This window comes from Pelodiscus sinensis, chromosome 17, assembly GCF_052426305.1.
Source record: "Pelodiscus sinensis isolate ZL-2025 chromosome 17, ASM5242630v1, whole genome shotgun sequence".
NCBI lineage: Eukaryota > Metazoa > Chordata > Testudines > Trionychidae > Pelodiscus > Pelodiscus sinensis.
The window spans coordinates 19,829,666-19,851,908 of NC_143068.1; the positions used below are offsets into that span (position 1 = coordinate 19,829,666).

Below are 22,243 nucleotides of genomic sequence, written 5' to 3' on the forward strand. Positions count from 1 at the left end.
CACATTCCCCTTGTGCACCAGAGCCCAGGGAGGCCACAGCTAGTAGATTTGGTGCCCCCCTTCTACATTCTGGGGTGGGGCCAAAAATGAGGCCTTCAGTGTGTGGGAAGGGGCTGCTGGGAAGCAGGGGTCTGGCCAGGAGGAAGGGTGGGTGCAGGGCCTAATGCTGGAAGGGAAGCCCCTATTCTCAGAGGGGGGGGGGTCGCCCCGGGAGAGGCGCATGCCGGCTTCTCTCTGGGGGGGTGGGATCTTGGGAGGAGGCGGGTGCAGAGGACTCTCTCCCTCGACTGGCACCCTGTTCCCTCTCCCCAGCCCCCGAACTCCATCTCCTGGCCCCCAGCCACCAGCCCCAGAACTCCAACTCCTTCCCCAACCCCCTGACCCTTCAGTCACCAGCCACAGAACTCCATCCCCAGCCCCTCGGCCCCAGCACAGAACCAAAACCCTCAGTCGATATCTGCCCTTGGGGTTGGGGGATGCCGATTGCACGGTTCGCCTAGGGCGCCAGTTGCTGGCAACTAGTCTAGGGCCGCCCCTGGCCTAACCTCCTACCCCAACCCAGAGCCCAAGTCCCTACACTCTCCCATCCCACCCCTCTCCCATCCAACCCCCCTCCCAGAGCCTGAGGTAGTTGCTGTGGGAAGAGGGGACTTGGATCCATTCTAGGCACCACCAAAACCTGCCGCCCTAGCAACCCACCCCAGGCCTATAGAATCAGCTGTAGGATGCTACTCATACCCCTGGATCCAGACTCGGAGAATAGGGGCTTCCCTTCCAGCATTAGGCCCTGCACCCATCCTTCCTCCTGGCCAGACCCCCGCTTCCCAGCAGCCCCTTCCCACACACTGAAGGCCTCATTTTTGGCCCCACCCCAGACTGTAGAAGGGGGGGGCACCAAATCTACTAGCTGGGGCCGCTCTGGTGCACAAGGGGAATGTGTGTTGGGGGGGGGGGTTGCTTCTCACTGCTCAAACCAGGTCCCCCCCCCCCCCCGAATCAGCACCAGGGCTGCCGGCTGCGGCCCCGTTCGCCGCCCCAGTAGGAGCAGGTGGGTTCCGCCCGGGAGGGCAGCGGCCTCCCTGCTACCACTGAGCATGCTCACAGCGCGCGGGCGCGCTCGCTCCCTCGCGTCAGTCCCCGCGCGGGCCGGGGGTCCCCGCGGCCAGTGAGCCCCTTGCAGGCGGCCGCGCCGGGCCGTGCAGCGCGCCATGAACCCGGGCGGCGAGGGGGCGCCGGGCTTCGCCGGCCCCGTGCCGTGTAAGTGCCGAGCGGGCCAGGCGCGCTCCGGGGCCCGAGCAGGCCCCGAAACCTGAGTAACGTAAGCAGCGGGCGGGCGGGCGCAGGGCTGGGGGAAGCCGGGAGAGCAGCCAGGGGCTGGGCGGGCCGGGCCGGCTGCTTCGGAGCGGGCCGGGCCTGGAGAGCAGCAGCAGGTGCCGGTGCGCGGAGGCGGGCGGACCCTGGGCTCGGAGCTTCCCTGGCGGGACCCGGGCTCCGACACCCCGCCCAGGAGAGGCCCCTGCAGCCGCCGAGAGGTGCTGCCCGGCGCCGGTCGGCGGAGACGGGCTCTGGCCTGCAGCACCGAGCGCTCCTCCTCCAGCCGCGGCTCGGGGTCCGGGAGAAAGGGGAACCTGGGGGCTGAGTAGCGGGGGCGCTTCTAGCTCCCCACTGGGGGCGCGCATCAGACCGCGGGGGCGGCAGAAGAGGCCAGAGAGGCAGAGTAGAGGTGGGAGGAGATGGTACTGGATGGAGGAGCCAGGCGGCGGTAACAGGTCGGGAGTTAGGGCTGGGACACATGGGACAGTTGGGGATAGGGGAGGCACGGGGAGAAAGTGGAGGGTAGGTGGTAAGGGCAGCAGGGATGTTAGAGTTTAACCAAATAACCAGTTATCCGACAAGTTGATAATTATCCATTTAAACTCTGAAGCCATCTTCCCAGGACTGGCTCCTACTGGCCTGGCTCTCAGGGAGGCTTTTGCCATATAAAGCTTAAATACGCTTTATGAGGAGAGCCCAGAGCTTGTGTATCCGTGTACAGCGTGTCCCTGTGTACATCAGTTCCACACTAATGTTATTGACACTTGTAGGAACTGTGACTTTGTTTTAAGGCCTCTCATTCCCCTCTTACATCGAGCAAAAAAAAAGAGACCAATTCGTGCATGAAGTCAGCTGTGTGGGAAAAAATCCCCCCACTTTACCTTGTTTCACTGTACTGCCATGTTTTTTGGAACATATCTTGGATGCATAGCCGGGACGCCCTGTAACGCTAAGATTTTCAGTGTTACCGGGTTACCATTTTAACCAACTTTTTACATCTCTAAAAGGCAGTCTTGTTGCTTGGTCTCAGCCAGGCAAAAAAACATCCTGGCACCTCACTCCAGGGCCATCCATGTTCATTAAGGTCTCACTCCTATCCCCCATAATTGGAGCACTGGGCAAAGGGCTACATTTTTGGGGAAAGCTACCTGAACACTTAGGGCAAGCTCCCTGAGCCTAGTGTGCTGGGAGAATCAGTGTAGGCCCTTTGGGCCCAATGCACATAGGCATTGTGTAACAGTGCAAACCTCATGGTTTTGAGGGTGATTGTGCAGCATGCAAAGGTGCAAGTTCCTAGAGTGCAACTTTTGTGCAAGCGCCTGTTGCCAAGTGTGTTACAAAGAACCAGAGTATATCCTTATTGGCAACCTAAAGTTCAGCATTGCAGGTATGCAAGTTTCACAAATAAAGTTTCCTAGGTACCCTAGTGTACCTTTTTTTTTTTTTTTTTTTTTTTTGAAAAAGGATGAAATAACAGCTTTGTACTTCAAGCTGCTCAGCTCCTACTGACATCAGTTCCTTGAAACTTCATATACCACTAAATATGCTTAGTTCTTCAACATTTGTAATACTCATCTGCTGAATGTTATGACTCTTGGTTTCACGGTTCCTGTTATTGTTCTGCCAATGGTAGATGAAAGGGATATTTGCAGATATTTCATTAGAGGTCCTGGTTCATATGATACTTGATAATCTTTTTTAAATTTCTTTTCACTTTTTTGTAGAAATGTTTTCATGTTTTGATTTCATCAATGTAAATTCTTTGATCTTCCATTTTTGTAGTTCCAGGAGGCACCACTGTCCTAGTGGAGCTCACCCCAGATATTCACATTTGTGGCATTTGCAAGCAGCAGTTCACTAACCTAGATGCCTTTGTTGCTCATAAGCAAAGCGGCTGCCAGCTGACCAGTACAACTGGGACCACTAGTACTGTCCAGTTTGTCTCAGAAGAAACTGTGCCATCAACACAGACTCAAACCACAACCAGAACAATTACTTCAGAGACTCAGACCATCACAGGTATTGCTTAGGAATTTGAAAGCCCATAACTTATAGAAATGTAAATCTGTGACCCATCATTAAGCTAAAACACTAGTTTGCACACAAGCATTCAGATATATTATAGGTGAAGGAAGGAGAAGCAATCTGACTACTTCATTAGCTTTGAAATAACACTATTCGCTTAATTTGACAATCAAAAATATGGATTAATTTATAATACCTTAAATTTTATGTGGCATGCAGCCAGCACTTAATGAAAGGAAACTGTAATTAGCGTCAGTATGAAAAATAGTGAAATTACACTGTATTTTTAGTGGTGCCCTTGGTAACAAACCCAGGTTTAGAGTTTTTGTTGATCCTCAATACAGGTCCTCCTTCTAAGAGAACACTGCATCTGGAAAAAGTGCTCCCCGTAATTAACTAGAAATACCGTTATACTCATCATTCCTGCCTCTGCAAAAGGCAAAGTATTTGCAGAAGTTTACTTGAATAAAGCTGCATACGTGCATATTTTCAGGTTTAGGACCTCATTGAACTAACTTGAAGAGACATTAATTTTCAGAGAGATTTGCAGAAAGGTTTTTTGGAAGGAGCAGGGGAATCTGATATACAAAAGTCTTAAAACTTTTGAAAGAGTAGTCAAATGGACTGAATTCAGGTCAGGTTGCCAGGAATTTTTGAGTTGTAATCCCTGCCCACGATTCACTGGATTTTTGAGGAATTGGTGAAATTATCTGCCTGTTGATTTACTCACCTGTAAAATGAGGACAATAATATCAACCTGTTTGATATTAGGAAAGTGGTAAAAGTAAATATAAAAGCCATTAATTAGTCTGCATAAAAATGGTTTTACCTACTATGTCTATGGTTGATACCTAAAATGACTGACTGAAAAATTAAATATTAAAAAAAATTTTTTTTTCAGTTTTATAGTTCATACTTTTGACAACATTTATTATAAAGCCGATTTCACTGTTTCCCCCGAATACTGACTTAAGGCTCTGATTCTACTAACATTTAACAACATGCATGTACTAGGGATGTGAAAGATTAACCGGTGGGGCAGCTGCCCCTCCCGCAGGATGTTGCTCCAGCCGTGCAAGGAGTCTTGCTGCAGACATGGGTTGTTCTGGTCGTCCAGACATGGCAGCCTGGCCCCCCTTTAATTGGTTAACCGGTTAAATATGGTGTTTAATGGGTTAATCAATTAAACTGGATTTTACATGCCCTAAATTGTGCTCATATAAGTAACCCTCTCTCCCAGACACTTCAGAAGAAACTGACCAGGCTCTGAGGTCTGCAGTTGTGTCACACCCTTATGCTTGTACAAATCTCACAGACTTCAGTGTTTGTAAGGGTACAAGGGACTACCCATGCATATCCAGTTGCAGGATAGGAGTCTTGGTCAGTTTCTGTTTACGTGGGGCTTTCACTTGGTAAGGAGCCTTCAGCAGTTTCTTTTTGTTTACAGGGAGCTTTTACTTCGTAATAGGCAGAGAAAAACATTTTATAAAAGAATAGGCAAATGTGACTATAAAAATAGAATTAGTTATGGGTGGTGCTTAATGGAATTGAATACAGATTTATACTATGAAAGCAGACCATTTTTTGTTTTTAGTTTCTGCTCCAGAGTTTGTTTTTGAGCATGGGTACCAAACATATCTGCCCAGTGAGAGCCGTGAACCTCAGACTGCCACTGTTGTATCCCTATCATCGAAAACACGTTCCAGAAAATCCACTACTGCAGTTACTCAAAAGAAACTGAACTGCTGCTATCCAGGTTAGGTATTGGCTACCTTTTCCTTTTTCTTTCATTTTACAATTGGTGGGTTTTGTATAGTTATAAATATGCTAGGCTTGCCTAAATTCGTGAAATTAATCTACACGGAATCTACAAGAAAACATGATATGCAAAGTCAGTGGAATTTTTGCCATTGACTTCAGTGAGGCTACATATACACTGCAGGCTTCTTGCGCAAGAACAGTCATTCTTGTGCAAAAACTTGCGGAGCGTCTACACTGCACACGCGTTCTTGCGCAAGTACATTTACAGTACAGTATCGGAACAGAGGGCTTCTTGCACAAGAGTTATTCCTCTCCCCATGAGGAATAAGCCCTCTTGCGCACGAAGGCAATGTGGACGGGCAACAACGGTTTCTTGCACAAGAAATCCCTATAGCTAAAATGGCCATCAGCGCTTTCTTGCTCAAAAGAGCGTCCGCACTGCCATAGACACTCTTGCACAAAAGCATATGGCGGTGTGGACACACTCTTGCTCAAGAACTCTTGCGCAAAACAGTTTTTGCGCAAGAAGCCTGCAGTGTAGACGTAGCCTGAGTGTAGAATCCATCTCTCAGGTTCCGACCTTGCTCTGATGATGTGTGCTGGCCAGGGTCAGTGGAGCTGTACCTAGCTTCCAAGTGTGCTGAAACATCAGTTCAATAGTAGGACCTGATTAATATCCTGTGTTCCAAATCCTGTAAGTTATTTCCACAGTTCTGATGGACCCAAACGTTTACATGGATGGACAGATTTTAAGTATCTTCAATATTTAAATAAGATTAATTGGTAAAGTTACCATATAGTACACAAAATTCCTGCATAACAGATGCTTGATTATTTCATACAGGATTCAATGCTGCAAGTCTTGGGAGTTAAACTTTCCTCAAATGTTTTGTCTTGTTTGTTAAAATAGCATTCACAGTATTGTTCCAAATCTTGTCTGTATCTGAGAACCTTATTTCACATGCACAGCCTTAGTTTGCACGCACACAAACTTTCAGGGCCCTACTCAGTATTCTTTAGTCAGGGAAAACTCCTTAGAATGAAGGCCCCAATGTATCAGGTAGGCCCCCACTATCTCTCATTTGAGACTATATGTGAAATTAATTAGTCTCCCTGTGTCCCCTGTGTACCGTAGAGTGCATCTCAAAACCCAGGCAGAGATTCCACACAATTTGTTTTAGAGATTACCAGGAGACATTCCAGAATGAGTTAATGCAGAGAAAGAATTATCTTCTAGGGAAGCACTAGAAGACTAAAGTTTATAGGTAAGTACAGCTACTTACTTATTGTAAGTAAGTATATGCAAACAAGATGTGGACTTCATTTTTTGGTAGTGTTGAATTTCTTCTCTTTATGTTTATATGTATGTACACATACACATGCACCCCACCCCACCCCACCGTAGAGTGATATATTTCATATATTTGACACAGAAATGTTACAGATACATGTCAAGAAAGGCAACATCCTGAATCTGTCAAAGTACATGTCCTATTGTCTTGTTATTTTTAAATTTAAAAATCTAATTTTTGGGGTATCTGTTTTATTTTCAGGTTGCCAATTCAAGACATCGTATGGTATGAAAGATGTGGAACGTCATTTAAGAACACACACAGGTAAACATCTAAAGCCATCACCATTCATTTTTCCTTCTTGTTATCAATAGATGTTTCCCACAAAGAAAAGCATTGAGTTCTAAGTAGTCCAGCCTACATGTTCAAGAGGCACGATCCCTACCCTAGCTTCCTGGAAGGCAAGGTCTGTCCCTTTGGAATGCCAAATTTCACGTTAAGGTACAAACTACTGTAGTATGTTACAGTTTGTAACTTAGTCATTTGGCCTCCAGGTTTCAGAATATCAGTAATCATGTATCCTTCACTCATCACTGACACACGGGAACCTCCTTGGCATGAATGGGAAGCTGTTCTTCAGTGAATCACTGCTCTGTATGGTAGATAAGGATTAGAAATTTATAAAAATCTAGTTGAAACAATAATTTTTTTATTTCAAAAGCCAGTGTAAGGGCACAGTTTTTCAAAGGGTCTTCTGAATTGTTCTTGTAGTATTGACATACCTCACCTTTTCTGTCCACATTAGGAAGGATGTTTAATGTGGAGGTGTTGGAAGGCATAAACATTGCAGGTGAATTTAAGATGGCCTTTAGAAAATTCAGGCTATTAGTATTTGAAAATTGTGTATAATTGCTTTTTTGTTTTGTTTAGTTCAGAGGCTGAGGCATTACAAAAGTTATTATTTTGATGTTGTTTTGCTGGTTTTCAGGAGATAAGCCTCATAAATGTGAGGTGTGTAGCAAGTGCTTCAGTCGCAAAGATAAGCTGAAGATGCACATGCGTTCCCATACTGGCGTGAAACCTTACAAGTGTAAACATTGTGACTATGCAGCTGCTGACAACAGCAGTCTCAACAAGCACCAGCGCATCCACTCAAATGAGCGCCCTTTTAAATGCCAGATCTGTCCTTATGCAAGCAGAAACTCTAGCCAACTTACTGTACATCTCAGATCCCATACTGGTAAGTCTAGACAAGAATGTCAATCGGTAAGGCTTGAAAATACATTGGGCCACACTTGAGGTATTTTGCTGCTAAAGATGTAGATAGGTGCCCAGTGGGATTTTCAGGATGTGAAGGGCAGTAGGAATTGTACATGAGAAAATGAGGTAGTAATGATAAATATGGACCAGAGAACACCTGATGCAGAATACATTCCTCTAATGTAAGTGTGTGCTGATTACACACCGGTACATATTATAGCTGTCTTTATGTGCATGGTCAGATTGCTCTTTTGCTTGGATTCAAAGCTGCAGAAGCCACGCAATGCGAGTAAAACAGAACAAGAGATATACAGCATTATCTCCCATAAATTTAAACAAACTTATTTTCTAAGTAATTGCCTGAACAAGAAGTAGGACTGAATGGACTTGTAGGCTCTAAAGTGTTTACATGTTTTAGTATTTGAGGGCAGTTATGTAACAAAAAAAAAAATCTATATAAGTTTCACTTTCACAATAAAAAGATTGGATTACAGTGCTTTTATAAGATGAGTTAAAAAACAGGGCAAATATTTGTAATAAACATGAAGTGAGCACGATACACTTTTTATTCTGTGTTGTAATTGAAATGGATATATCTGAAAATGTTGAAAAACATTTAAAACTATTTACTAAGTTTCATTTAATATTCTGTAGTGGTGCTTTGCTTAATGTTGTAATTATGTTCCTCAAAAAGGCTATGTTATGTGGAAATGATGTGAAGTGAATCCAATTTCCCCATAAGAATTAATGTAAATAGAGGCAGGGAGTGTTAAGTTCCAGGGAAATTTTTTTCAGCAGACAAAAGACAGCATATACATGTACAGTACAAGTTTTAAACAAATAATTTAATATTATGCACAGCAGTGGTGACTTTGAAGCCATTTCCCAGGGAATGTCTTGATACTAAATGATGAAGTAGCACTTGACTGAGCCTTCAAGTGTAAATAGATTATTGTTGATGTAGCCACACACTCTACAAGGTGGCTGGACTGAGGCAGGAGGAAGAAAACGCAGTAGACACAGGTCAGTTTCCTTGCAGAAACTAAACATGATGACGGTGCACTCCACACTATCCTGCTGGAGTGCACCACTTTCTCCTCCAGACAGTGCATACACAGCTGCACAGTGCCAGGTGGGAGGGAAAGGGGTGAGACAGGCACACTGTGCGTGTGAGAGACAGATGCGCATACACAGGTAATGTGTGGGAGGTTCATTTCCTCCCGAGATGCTATGAGTGAGAGGGGTAAGGAGCTGGCTACAAGTCAGTGGAGGGATGGGCAGGCAGTCCCACAAGTACAGGCTGCTTTTCCAGAAAATCCTGCAGGTAGTGGACAAAGCAGGAAGCCAAATTACATTATAAGGGAGCATTGCACAACTTTAAATGAGTACATGCTCTAATGGATAAGCAACGTAAAATGTTAACCAGGGCAAGGTTAAATAAAGAGTTACTGTATTAACAATGCGATTAAAACTGTGATTAATCGAGTTAATTGCGTGAGTTAACTACGATTACTCAACAGCCCTTGTGCATAGATGTAAGCTATAGCAGTTCTGCCCCAGAAGGATTCATCCATGGTAGAAGGAAGACTAGTTTTATTCCTCCCTGCTTTTCCAAAAGGTAGCATTTCACTGCCACCTGATGAATTGACAAAAAGTTCACCCCCAAAAAATATTATTGCCCTGTGAGGCCACGTGGCAACAATATAGAAGGATTCAACCAGTGAAGAACAAAGAATGAATAAACTCTTAGTGACTTTTTTAGCAGGTAAACAGGTAACGTGGTCATAAGACCACAAACTTGCTTTGTCACTTTAAAATCATAGCCTTTGTGTCAAGTTGCCCTGTCAGGGCCACATGTTCCCCTTCCAAATAAATAATTTGATTCCACATAATAGAATTGGAAGAACTTCCACAAGTAACTCTTGTATGGATTATCTCTGAGAAACCTCATTCTAAAGTGGGGCTGAGATTTCATCCATCCCGCCTATCTATCTCTGCTCACTTTTATACTCAAATTTTGCAACCCTGTCAGTCCAGTATGTGAAAACTGAGTTTCTGAAATATGTACTTCTTCAGTAAATAAGGTACAAATATGCCACCTTCAGTAAACGAGGTACACATTCGATAGCTGAGTCTTACCGTTCAACTAGAAGAGTATGTAGTTGTGACAGTAAAATAGGTAAGCTAGACTAGCAACTAGTGTATCTTCGTTAATAAAAATCTTTATCACAAACATAATGTGCTATATATCTCAATTATAAAATAGATGTGAGATTTGCACAGTATGCCACAACTTGATTTGAAAAATATGCCATTGATTTAGGTGCTTATGTTGCTGGATAAACAAATTATGCAAAATTATACAACTATCACAAAGATCTATAAAATATTAACATGTAAAATAAATTAGCCATATGCAGTTTGATTTTTAATATATAAAGCATTGACTGAATTTAGCACATTCCAGCATTTGTCTTACATAACATCCTATAGTTCTTTCACTTTTCTCCTTCCATGATGTGGCAGAGTAATACCAAAATGATGTCTTACTGTGCAAGTGGATCAGAGAAGAACTGTTAAGAATGAATAGTATTGTTTTGTAAATGCTAGTTTGTTACAGCATTTTGCGGGATTATTTGTTTTGTTTGTTTTAATAAATCACCATCTCCTAAATGGACTCATGTTTTGTAAATTCATGCCCTGGATTTGAGAGAGTGTATTAAATATATCTGATTATTTTGGCTGCCTATATAGTGACAACCTACAAATTCAAGGAAATTGTAGAGGTTTAGGCCCTGAAGATGCAAATACTTATACACGTAACTAACTTGAAGTAAACGGATTACGCATAGGTCAGAGTTGAGCAAATACAAAAGAAGTTAGCAAGAGCTATTATTTGAAACCTTTGACATAGAGCTAGGCTAGGTCTCCCACCCGCAGAATCCTGCTTTACATTTAACCAGTTAACCGGTTATGTTTAATTGGTTAACAGACTGAGCAGGATTTTCCATCACTAGTGGAGAACATCTGGAAAACAAATATCAAGGAACTGGAGGGACCTGTCATCCTGCCCACATTTTCTCTCTACCCACGAGCCCTCTATGCCAGGAGTGGCTACTGGGTTTCTCTCACACAGGTGTTTCTGATCAACTTCAGGTGGAACAAGAGAATGCAACATTTGAATTTCACCCTACTAAAGAATTTAGTGCATTGTGGAAATATGTTTGGAAATTTTAATGTAAACAAATGGGGTTCATGTACCATTTGAAGTTTATGCAGCTTTCAGTCTATCCAGGAAGTACCATAGATTTGTGGATTGACTTCTAATTTAAATGTATGTTTCTCTTGACAGGAGATGCTCCATTTCAGTGTCGGATGTGTAGTGCTAAATTTAAAATCAACTCTGACTTGAAGAGGCACATGCGTGTGCACTCTGGAGAGAAGCCTTACAAGTGTGAGTTCTGTGACGTCCGCTGCGCCATGAAAGGGAACCTGAAATCGCACATACGTATCAAGCACAGCATGGAGAACACGCTCAAGTGTCCAGAGTGTGAGTTCCAATGTGGAAACAAAACAAGCCTTCGGCATCACTTAAGAACCCATCAGCCTGAGCAGCCAGTGAAATGCTTACAGTGCAATTACTCTTGCTCTAACAAGGCAGCTCTCAAGGTGCATGAGAGAATTCACTGCGATGATCGCCCTTTCAAATGTGACTTCTGTAGCTTTGATACCAAACAGCGGAGCAATCTGACCACGCACATGAAGAAAGCCCATGGTGACAAAGTCAAAACCAAAAAGGAAACTACTGAAAAGAAAGATGGAGATAAGCCAAAGCAAGGTAGCTCCAGGCAAGTAGCCAAATTGGATGCTAAGAAAGCATTTAAATGTGGCCTGTGTGAAGCTTCCTTTGTCCGAGAAGATTCTCTGAGGAGCCATAAGAAGCAGCACAGTGAATATAATGGGACCAAAAATACAGAAATGGCTGTTTTGCAGCTGCACGTGGATAGTAGGCCAACCAATGCCCCAGTTACTGTACGTCACCTTCAAGTCCCAATTCAAGCCACTCAGGTTTCTCCGTATAATGAAGGAACAGTTAAGATCATTGTTGGCCATCAAGTGCCTCAAGATAATAAAATAGTTCAGGCTGCTTCAGTGAATGTTATGCCTCCCTCATTAGTTGGCCAGAATCAAGAAGACCTGTCTGCCACTAGCCAGTTGCAAATAGTACGCCAGGTCAGTCTGCTGGCACCGCCTCATCCCCCTGTTTCTCAAAGCGAAGCTGGGTCAGTCGGGCAGCCAGCAGTTCTGCTCACAGCCCATGACCAAACTGACAATGGTACTCTCCACCAGACTTTGATTTCTGCTGCTCCAGACAATGGTCACAGGGATTCATCAGGCCATATTTTCATCAATGATTCTGGAATCAGCTGCTCTGACTTGGAAGGTCTCAATGCTTTGATTCAAGAAGGGGCAACAGATGAGGCTGTGGTTAGTGATGGGGGTCAAAGTATCTCTGTGTCTACTTCAGTTCCCCCTCCTCCCATCTTTTCCTCATCCTCTCACACCCAGGCACCTAAGCAGACCTACTCCATCATTCAAAGTGGAGCCCACACAGCTTCGCTGTGTCCTGCAGACGCCATACTAGATTAGTTAAACTATTACTGTTGCAGTCCAGTTTCACCCTGGATCATGCGTTGTTGTGAAGCCTTGAAGTCAGTGGGGTTCTATGGCATTTAAGGGAGGGCCACACTTTCAGGAGTCCAGAGATTGGTCTCTAGTATTCCATTTGCATCACTTTGCACATGTACTCATATGTGGCATTCACACACAAACATGCAGTTACTTGCACATGCAATGAGGCTGTGCACAGTTACATGTATTGGAAACTAAAAGCAGCAATCATTGAAAAATGTGATTGTGAATATCAAAGCAACTATTTAAAAATTCACATTTCATAAAAGCTTCCAAGAGCTATTTTTGGCGCAGCAAATGTCTTAAACTAGTTTATCAAATGCAAAGAACATCTCGCCTTAAGCTACTATAATGCCATTCTCATCCCATGTGAAAAGTTTGAGTAAGATGGTTTTGTGCAAGTGGAGACCCATTAGCACCTGGGCAGTATGTCCCAAATTTCATCCTGCAGGTTACAATGGGGCCTACCCCATTGCTATGCTGTGCATATGAGTGGTAATCAGGCAAAGCATTTAGACGTGAATTAGCTTCATTGTTTTAAGTGGAACTACTCACATGCGTAAAATTGAACACATGCTTCTGTGCTTTGCTGGATTGGGGCTGTAATAGAAGCATCTTCTGGTGAATCTGTTGGTTGCTAACAGTGGTTCTACTTTTTTGACTTTGCACATAGTATCAGTAATTGCCCCAAAATAAACATCTGTTCATTTTTTATTATTTTTTCAGATGATTCAGATATAATTCTAATAGAATTTCATATGATCTGATGCTACTATTTAGATGATAAAACAACGGTATGTTAACCAACATGAAGAATTCAGCTTCAAGTCCTTTAAACACTTATGCATTTGCTTAACTTCACTTGAATAGCCCCACTGAAGTGGTTTGCAGGATTGGGGTCTAAATTTGTAAATGTTGATCTATCTAATATCATTTAGAATCAGAACCAAACTAATCAGAATGAATTGGAGTCAGATTTTCCAAAATGGTCATCACATGACAGCTCCTAACATGACAGTTACCACCACACTTTTCTAAAGAACTCGGAGCCCTTCTGGCTGAGTTAAAAAAAAAAAATCTGGGCACTGAATTCACGGCATAAATGGGAGCGGAGATCTTTTCAATGTCTGATCTCTTTAAGCTAAATGGTGCATTGAGGTCTAGAACCTGAGGTGAGGTCTGGTCGGTCATCCATTGAAGTTGATGTAAGGAGCTCCATTGACTTCAGTAGGAATTGGATCAGACCCTAGGCAGGCTGTTTTAGCTAATAGACTTTATCATGCTTTCTGTATTCCCAGAACTGTGCACATCATCATGGCATCACAACATATCCATTCAGAAGTGACAGGTGAATCATAAACCTTTTTAAGGTATTCTAAAAATTGTGTTCCAGATAATTGTGTTAATTTGGCATGGACCCATCACCTGGTCCTGGCTGACTGTTAGTCCCCAGGAAATGCCCTGTTCCTCAACATTGATTTTGGGATTCTGTCTGGAGAATTGTGGTAATTGCTAATTACAGGAAACGTCTGTTGAAGTCAATAGGAGTTGGGGGGGGGGGACACTTAATACTTCGCGAGAGACGCTCATGCAGAATCAGGCTCCAGAGTATTCCCTTAGAATTATAGAATGCTGTCTGTGTGTTGGTTATACTTTGTGTCATAACAGACCTTTTATGCAAATCATGTATACAGCTCTGATCTGTATCACAAAGGTCCTTTTTTAAAAAATACAATATATTTTTCCAAATATAGTGTTGCAATTTTATGTCATTTGTTTTGGTACTGCATTATCATTTGCTTTTAGTTGTGTGATAGAAAAAAATGTATTTTGCATTTCCATCTCTGTTCTTTATAAATAATACAGTTTAAAGAGAGGGAAAAGAAAATATACTCGACTAGTTGCAATACAAAATCTAATTATGGATTCCATTTTGGGGATCAAAAAGCTAGACAATTAAAAAATATAGCTACATTAATATTAGTACAGAACAAGATAGAGCTTGTGGTTATTTGTGCACTTATCATGCAATTAATATGTATTTTTAGAGAATAAATATGTACCTATCAGTATTTGGCTTCAGCCATAAAAAAATCAGTGTGGATTCAATTAACAGTTTTGTAAGGTATATAATATGTACCTTTTTAGAAAGAAAGAGAGACAGAAAATATTTCTCCATGCTTTTGAAAACATGTTTAGATAGGATACATAAATAAGGTCATATTTGAAATTGGTCAGTTTGCACATGCATATTTTCCAGCCATATTTATGTTTGCATTCACAAATCTGAGTCATTGCATCCTTGAAAATGACACATGGGGAAAATGCAGACACAAATTACAGATACAGTTTTAGAATCCTTGTTGACAGAGGAGTTGATTAGATATGTTTTGTAAGTTTGAATCCACCAGCAATGCCAACTTATTCCACAAAAGCCCCTCAATATAGTTTTTCTGGGGTTTTGTTTTCTTTAGGCCTTAAAATCATAATCCTTTTAAGAAACTGGTTCAGAATAATCTTGATTCCTGAACCCTAGCTTTGGTTTGGTCAGAACCTGTTTGCAATACGGGCAGTCCTAGAACTTGTGTATATATTCTCCAACATTCTAGATGGGGTAAAAAGGCTACCGTTACAAAATAAATGAAGAGAACGTTAAATAACGGAGGCTAATTTATTAGTAAAGAAGATGGCTCCCAAACCACATTGCAGTTTGAAGGAGAAATTTGTGAATATCTACATTAAAATGATTATCTGCATTCCATACTCTGGTATAGTGGTACTTGTTCTAAGCCTTCCATATGATGATTCCATTTGCAGGTGCTTCTCTTCACAAGTGTGTGTGTGTCATCTGTGCCAGGTCCTAAAGGGCTATGGGTAGAGGCATGCTGATTTATGGTGAGCTCACATCTGAAGAGGATTAATTGCAAGTCATTGAGCAAACCCACTGGTATATAAGATCAGAAATGGAATGAGAAAGAAGGTTGCTGTACCCAAAGCTAAGGAGAGGGAAAGTATAGTCAGCAATTAATTGGGAGCTAGAAATTGTGAGTTATAATCCTGACACTTGCTCTGTGACTTTGGCAAGTTATAGCCAGTGTTCCCTGTAAGCTAAGTACTTGAGCAGCCACCCAGAAGAGATTCAAATGCAAACCAGCGGATTAGCAAAACACCCACAGCCAGCAGCATGTGTGGTACACAACTGCACATACTTTGGTACACATAACCAAATCTGCTCATGGAGGAAAAAAAAATTAGTGGGAACACTGGATACAATCTGTCTGCTTCATGTTCCCCAACTGGAGAATGAGCATAATACTTCCCTCTAAAGCATGATCAGAACTTAAGTGATGTTTGCAAAGCACTTTGAGGATGAAAGAGCACTTAGTGCTCATATTGTTTCTGGTCACTGATTTTCAGGTGTGAACTAAGTGCATAGTAACATGTATGATAATATGGAGCAAGCCACTCTGTGACTTTTGCTGTACTGGAACAGTATTACCTGTGACCTTATTGCATGGCAAGCTGGGGTGTTGTATATTCACTTTCTGGCTTGGCAAGCAGTCAGTTGCCATGTACACCAAACCTTGGCATTCACTTTTTCTCCCAGTCAAACCATCTATAAATGCTTTCAGGTATGCAGTAAGTCTGAACGTTCTAATTTGTGAGGTTGAGACGAGGAAATGGTATGTAGTTTGAACATAGTAACAAGTTGCAATAGACAAAAGAAGACATTAAAGAAAACAAGTAAGCATTTTATATCCTTTAACAGCGAACAGCATTTTCTCCCCTCTCGAGATAAAACTTTATTGATCTTCAGCAAGCCCTAATGTGTTTGATCCTTCATCAGTGGAATATTCTGGCAATGCTCATATTGAGTGCTGTGTTAAAGATGCCAGCCTTTTTGTATTATACAATAGCAGGAAACTGGAGAACAACATTGAAAGCAAACTCAGTAAATCAAGCCCCAAATGCTTATGACCAGTTTAGGCAAATACCTTCTTTCAAATCATACTGACTCTTTGAACCGCATGCGTCCATTATCCCCTTGGTTTTGTTACTTTTGTATAATTTATCATCATTACAAATTCAGGTTTTTAATAACAGTAATGACTTGTCTAAGGAGAAATTACTATCTGATATACCCATTCAGTAAACTTTATTACTTCTGAAAGGGATACCTTTTTGGTGTTTAGTTTTTTCCCCAAAAAAATAAAGAGAAAAAAGGACAAAAAAACAGAAGGAATGCAAAAGAAAGGGAGAGGAAAGGAGAATGACATTTTGATTTCCATCTGCTAGGGAAACTCAAGCATTTCTAAAAAGTTAAACTCAATCTTTTTAAGTTTTATCAGGGGTCCCTCTTCAAATTGTTACTTGCTCTTGAGCTGTCAGGTCAGCCAACTTGCTATGCCAAGCTTCTGGCCCTGCAGACAGTCTGTCCTTCCATCTAAGCAATATAATTTGGCTACAAGCACTGCTTTAGAGAACCAGGCTTTCTATGAGTTGGAGAATTTAAGATGATGGGAAGAATCTGAAATATTAATTTTCCTACCTACATCTAGCCAAAAGGATTATTGTGTGGGATAGTCCGAAAATTTGAGAGCCAGTGTGGCTGTGGGAGAGTTTCTCCCGCCTTCCTCCCCCCACAACCAGCAGCAGTCTGTTTTGGCAAGGTCCATGCATTGTAATCTGTGGAGAAGAGTGCCAATAAAAACAGCAGGAGATCATTGTTTTTCCTGGTGACATTCTTGTATCTAAACTTGAAATCACTGTTCCTAACCTATTTAAATAATGCATTTGGACTCCTCTTGGAATATAAAATCAACTGGGAAAAGTCAAATTTTGGGCATAAGCAAACTTGCTCATAGGGGAATCTAAATTTTAGGTGGCAACTCAAATATATGAAATATTTAGGAATTATCATTCCCAGTGAGATGGAGGATCTGTTCAAAATCTGGAGGCCATTTCGGTTTGAGATATATGGGCAGATGGAAAATAATTACTCTTAAGCCTTTGGGCCAAAATTTATATTTTAGCAAAATGAATACGCTTCCCAAAATGATGTGTATCCTGTGAATTACTCCATTTTATTCTAGAAATATTAACCATTTTTAAAAATACTTCTCTGTGGGTGGGTCGAAAGTCAAGACAGGCTTTATGTAAATTACAATTCCCAATCACATCTGGAAGCTTCCATGTCCTCAATTTGCAGCATTATCATGCAGACTTTATCATCAGCTAGACAGCCGTCTGGCTCCAGAACATAACAGTGAAACAAGAGAAAGTTCATCCCCTGCAGTTGGCAGGAATGCTGACTTCAGTTTATTATGGTTTTGATTTTAGAATGTCGTCTGTAGCATTGGCTATGAGAAAATCAAGGGCTGGTTTCGGTAGAAAATTTAAATTCCATCCCATCTCAGTATGTTGATGCTGTACTTCAACCATTTGTTGAAAATTGACAAGAAACCATTAATATGAAAAGAGCAGAAGAATAAGGGGATAATTTGGTCTGTTTATTACAGTTTCTTCAAGACTGCATAAATACACAAACCTTTAGCAGCTAGATAGTAAGATTTGTTAGTTTTCTTGCCTCGATATGCAGAAAATATCGTATAATGGATAATTTTTAAAGTGATGAAATGTTTTGTATCATCTGTAGGTGGTGCTAAAGATTCAGATACAATTTGAGTTTAGCCAATATATTTCCTGTGAAACAGAAACTTGATTTTCTCCAACAGATCTTTCTTCAACTCTTTGCTAGGTATAAATGAAAAAAAGTCCTCTGTTGCAACTTCCATAAGTTGCAGGACACTTAACAGTAAAAAATATCAAAATTGGCAGCATCGTAACAGAAATTAAAAGATCACAGACTGGCAATCAGTAAAGATCTGTGTTGTCCCACTCAGAGCAGATTTCTAGTTAGAATTTATTTTGTGTAAGTGTACAGAAAATTAATTTTGAAAACTCCCTTTCAATTTAATCTCTAAATAGTTTGCAGCCTGTTGTAGAGCAAGTAAGTAGTGTAAAATAGCAAATTCAGCACAAGTTTTTATTGGTCAAAATTGTGTGAATGTATACCTGTGCATCTCCTGTATGTGTGTCCTATTGCATCAGAGTTCCCAGGAACCTTATATTAACTCCAGTGTCACCCTTAGACAGTTTTGTTATCTGCATTTCACTTTCTTGAAACAGTTGTTTACTTTTTAAAGTAGGAAACCAGTAGATTGATGTTGTATTATGAGGGCTAACACTTTATGCTGGTCCTATGTATAGTTCTAAGATAAACAGGAAAGATAACAAAATGGTGAGAATGAATAGACAAAGACATAGATAGTACTGCTGTCTTCAGCAGTTTAGCTTTTTACATTACACTTAAGGAAATAATCTAGTTAGGTTTTTCCCCCTCCAAACTAGAAAAAAAACAACAACCCTGAAATAGGGATGATTTTTTTTCTTTCAGCATATTAACATAAACATGTAATGCTGACCATTGTCTAGTAGAGCTGGTAGAAGCATATTGCTTTAATATTTTATACTTGTTTAGCATGTTCATGCTGCTATCAACTGAATTATTGTTCCCTGGAGAAAGCACGTTAATTCATAAGAGTCTCTCTCACTCTCTTATGGAGCTTTTGTTTTTTCTTGAGTGCCATGGAATTCATAGATTCTCCTAGAATTCCACCACAGTCATCAAGATCTTAAGCAATTTGTCTATCTTTCCCTGTGAAAATAATGTGCACATACATAGTGTCCATCATCTGAGGATTTGAAACATCATCTTCAAATTTTGAATGCAGATATTTACATAAACCTGACAACATCCCTGTGGTAAGTATTTACAGCAATTTTATAGTTGTGTAAACTAAGGCATAAAGCTTGTGATTTGACCAAAATGTCAGATTATCAGTTAGTAGCAGAATCCAGAACAGAACTCAGGTTGAGTCTACTAGACAGGAGAACCTTCCTCTCTACACAAAATAGATCATGCTTGGTTTCCATTGCTGTAAATTCTGTTCCCCTTAGGAGGAACATATCAAATATATTTTTCAGAAATATCTAAGCAGTGTATGAGACTAACTTCCATTGACTTTCTTTGGGACTTAGGGGGATAAATCATAGGCATTTATGAATATTTACCCACTAAACCCAAAGCGCTGTACCATCTTAAGAGTCCTGACTTTTTAATAATGTTTTCATCATGGACTATTTTCAATAACAATTCACTAGCTCTTAGCAACAACACTACTAAATCAGTGATCTTTAATATACATACTTCAAGTAAAACATTTTCCCCATACATAAAGCTTTTGTTACTATGTGACATTGGTTATAAAAATGTTTTATGTATTTTTTTCCTCTGTTTTTATAAAGTCACATTTGGAAGCACATAAAACAAAAGATATCCAAAATTCAGAGGGAAATATGTGTAACATGTTTTATTTTGTGTAGGTGTTAGTGTTATTTATGTGATCTCATTGTATCGTGTGCTGCAGTATCTATCAAGAACATTGAGGTGGGTTTGGGCTTAATTTCAAAAGCCAATAGAATTTCCAAGTTACAGGCCATATGCTATTTTCCTCAGTCAATGATACAACTTTCCCTGCCATTGGGGGACTTAGTCTGTGGCTTATACCAATACAGTTTTCCTGTGCATAAAACAACGTGTAATGTGACTTCCCCATATTCTTATGGAACTATGTTTTTTAATATAAATATGATTTATGAAAAACAGGTCAAGTAGCGTATCAATCCAGAGCCTGTGATCCCCTTAATGTGTATGTTCTATTTGTTTGCATGTATCATTCTTGTATGTGAAGTTAGAAATATGAAGTGTAAACCTATTTATTAATCTAGGTCTTCTAGGACATGTCTACACTAGGAAATTATTTTGAAATAATTTATTTCAAAATAACTCCCAAAATAACTGTTTTGAAATAGGATGCCCACACAATAGGAAAGCGTCAAAATTAGTCCAAGGCAAGCTCCCTTAACGTGGATATGTTGCCTCGACTTAGAGCCCTAGGAAGCATTGGGGATTAAGTACTTTGAATGACTCTGGGGAGTAGTTATTTCGAAATAACATGAGCATCCACACTTACGCTATTTCAAAATTTGAAATAAGAGTTATTCCTTGTGGAAAGCAGGAGTTATTTTGAAATAACCAGCCCATTATTTTGAAATAACGGGCTTGGTAGTGTGGACACACCAATAGTTATTTCAAAATAAGTGGAGTTATTTTGTAGACCAGGGCCTAGTGAAAGTCATTAGTGGTATTTAATGGCCCACTGCTCTCAATGATCTGTAAATGGTTTCGTTTTTCCTGGATTCCCAAACTGTGGTTGGTCCTACAAAAACACATGACCATGCTTCCTGGTACTGAAATCCTTCTTGATTTTGGTATTTTTCCATGGGGTTGGGGAGAATGAAACAAAGACTGCCTTCATCAGGGAAATTCTATTTAAAGGATAGGAAGTAATCCGTGATTGTCTTCAACTGGCCTTTGAAACTTCCTCCTCATCCTATGAGGATACATAAGAAGTTGTTAGACCCAGGCCAGAGAATAGATCAGCTCTGACTTGAAGGATTTTACCTGAAATAAAGATTAGGCTGAGAAATGTGATCCATAACAATCTCTCTTAGTGTATTAGACTTAGCTAGTGTGTTTTGTTTATTTTAGATTAGTAACTTGCTTTGATATGTCTGTTTTCACTTGCAATCTCTTAACTCCTACTTTTTATACTTAATAAAAACTTTTTTGTTTATTATCAAACTCAGTGTAAATAATTGTTACGAGGGACAGGGAGTAACAACTGTGCATCTCTCTCCCCATTAATAAAGGGAACTAACCTTATGAGCTTTTTCTGTATAACTTTTAGAGTAAGATGGATGGGGAGGCTTGGTCCTATTTGGGGTTGTGCTCCTAAGTGCTAGTAAGTCCTAGAACTGAGATGCTATCGGTGTCTGTTACTCTACTGGGGGCTGTTACCCCAACTCCATGCTTTTGCATCTGGCCCAGCAGGACAGGTTGGTGGGGCTCCCCAATGGACAGGAAAGCAGGCTAAGTGATATGATCAGCACATGCCGAGTGACAATCTCAAAGGGACCTCTGTGATCTTTCCTGTCACACCACAGTAAACACTGATGCACATTGAAGCTTGATTTATCTATTCAGCCACAGGTTGGCATTGGTGCACAGCTACACTTGGGGCCGCTCACCAGTGGCTGAAATCACAGGAAATCCCCAATGTAGATGAATCCTTAAAATGAGTATGATTTGGCCCAAAGTTAGCTCCTTTGGAGTTTTTGTGTGAAACTCACATTGGGTTGTACACATGTTTTAGGAAGAGAGATTTTTCATAGTAAAATAGTTGTAATCAAAATGTTTCTTAGATCATGCTTGGAGTCACATGCTTGGAAATAGGAGGTGAAACACTATTCCCAATTGAAGTCAATGGGACTTTGACCCACATTTTGACCCAGGTATTATTCACTGAGTGGAAATATCACATTTTGGCCCTAATTCCATATAGAATCTCAGTGACTCTGGCAGAACCATTTGTAGTGTAAGGTGCCATTCAGTGTTTTACTCAACCTTTATAAGAAAAAAGGTGAAAACTATGGAAAATTGCAGAGGCACTTTGTCTGAGCTTTGCAAGCAATTAGAAAATGCCTTTTTGTTTTTTTAAAAAAAAAAGGGATACGATATTTTTCTGTAACTCTTATCTGACCTTTTTCCATATTTTATGTTGGCAGTCAGCTTGCATTCAGTTTTTGTCCTTACAATGTGATGTTCTGCTATCAATACAATATTTGATAAGTCCTCTGTGGAAAGGCCTGCATATTGTAATTTCAGGGATATTGATTGGATGATCTAATAGCCTTTTGCATTTCCAGTTAGAAAA

The 22,243-nt window shown here is 40.9% G+C and overlaps 1 protein-coding gene across 2 annotated transcripts; it reads left to right on the forward strand.

Moving 5' to 3' along the window:
* Nucleotides 1-1,097: 1,097 nt before the first annotated feature.
* Nucleotides 1,098-16,615, forward strand: ZFP64 (ZFP64 zinc finger protein). 2 transcript variants are annotated; one of them, XM_075901186.2, is made up of 6 exons: nt 1,098-1,257; nt 3,097-3,333; nt 4,916-5,095; nt 6,654-6,716; nt 7,381-7,632; nt 11,005-16,615. In XM_075901186.2, the coding sequence occupies exons 1-6, from the start codon at nt 1,209-1,211 to the stop codon at nt 12,300-12,302; spliced, it is 2,079 nt and encodes a 692-aa protein (XP_075757301.2). In that variant the 5' UTR covers nt 1,098-1,208; the 3' UTR covers nt 12,303-16,615. The 2 variants fall into 2 exon arrangements, with proteins under 2 accessions (XP_075757301.2, XP_075757302.2); XM_075901187.2 differs by having other exon boundaries at nt 4,934-5,095.
* The last annotated feature ends 5,628 nt before the right edge of the window (nt 16,616-22,243 follow it).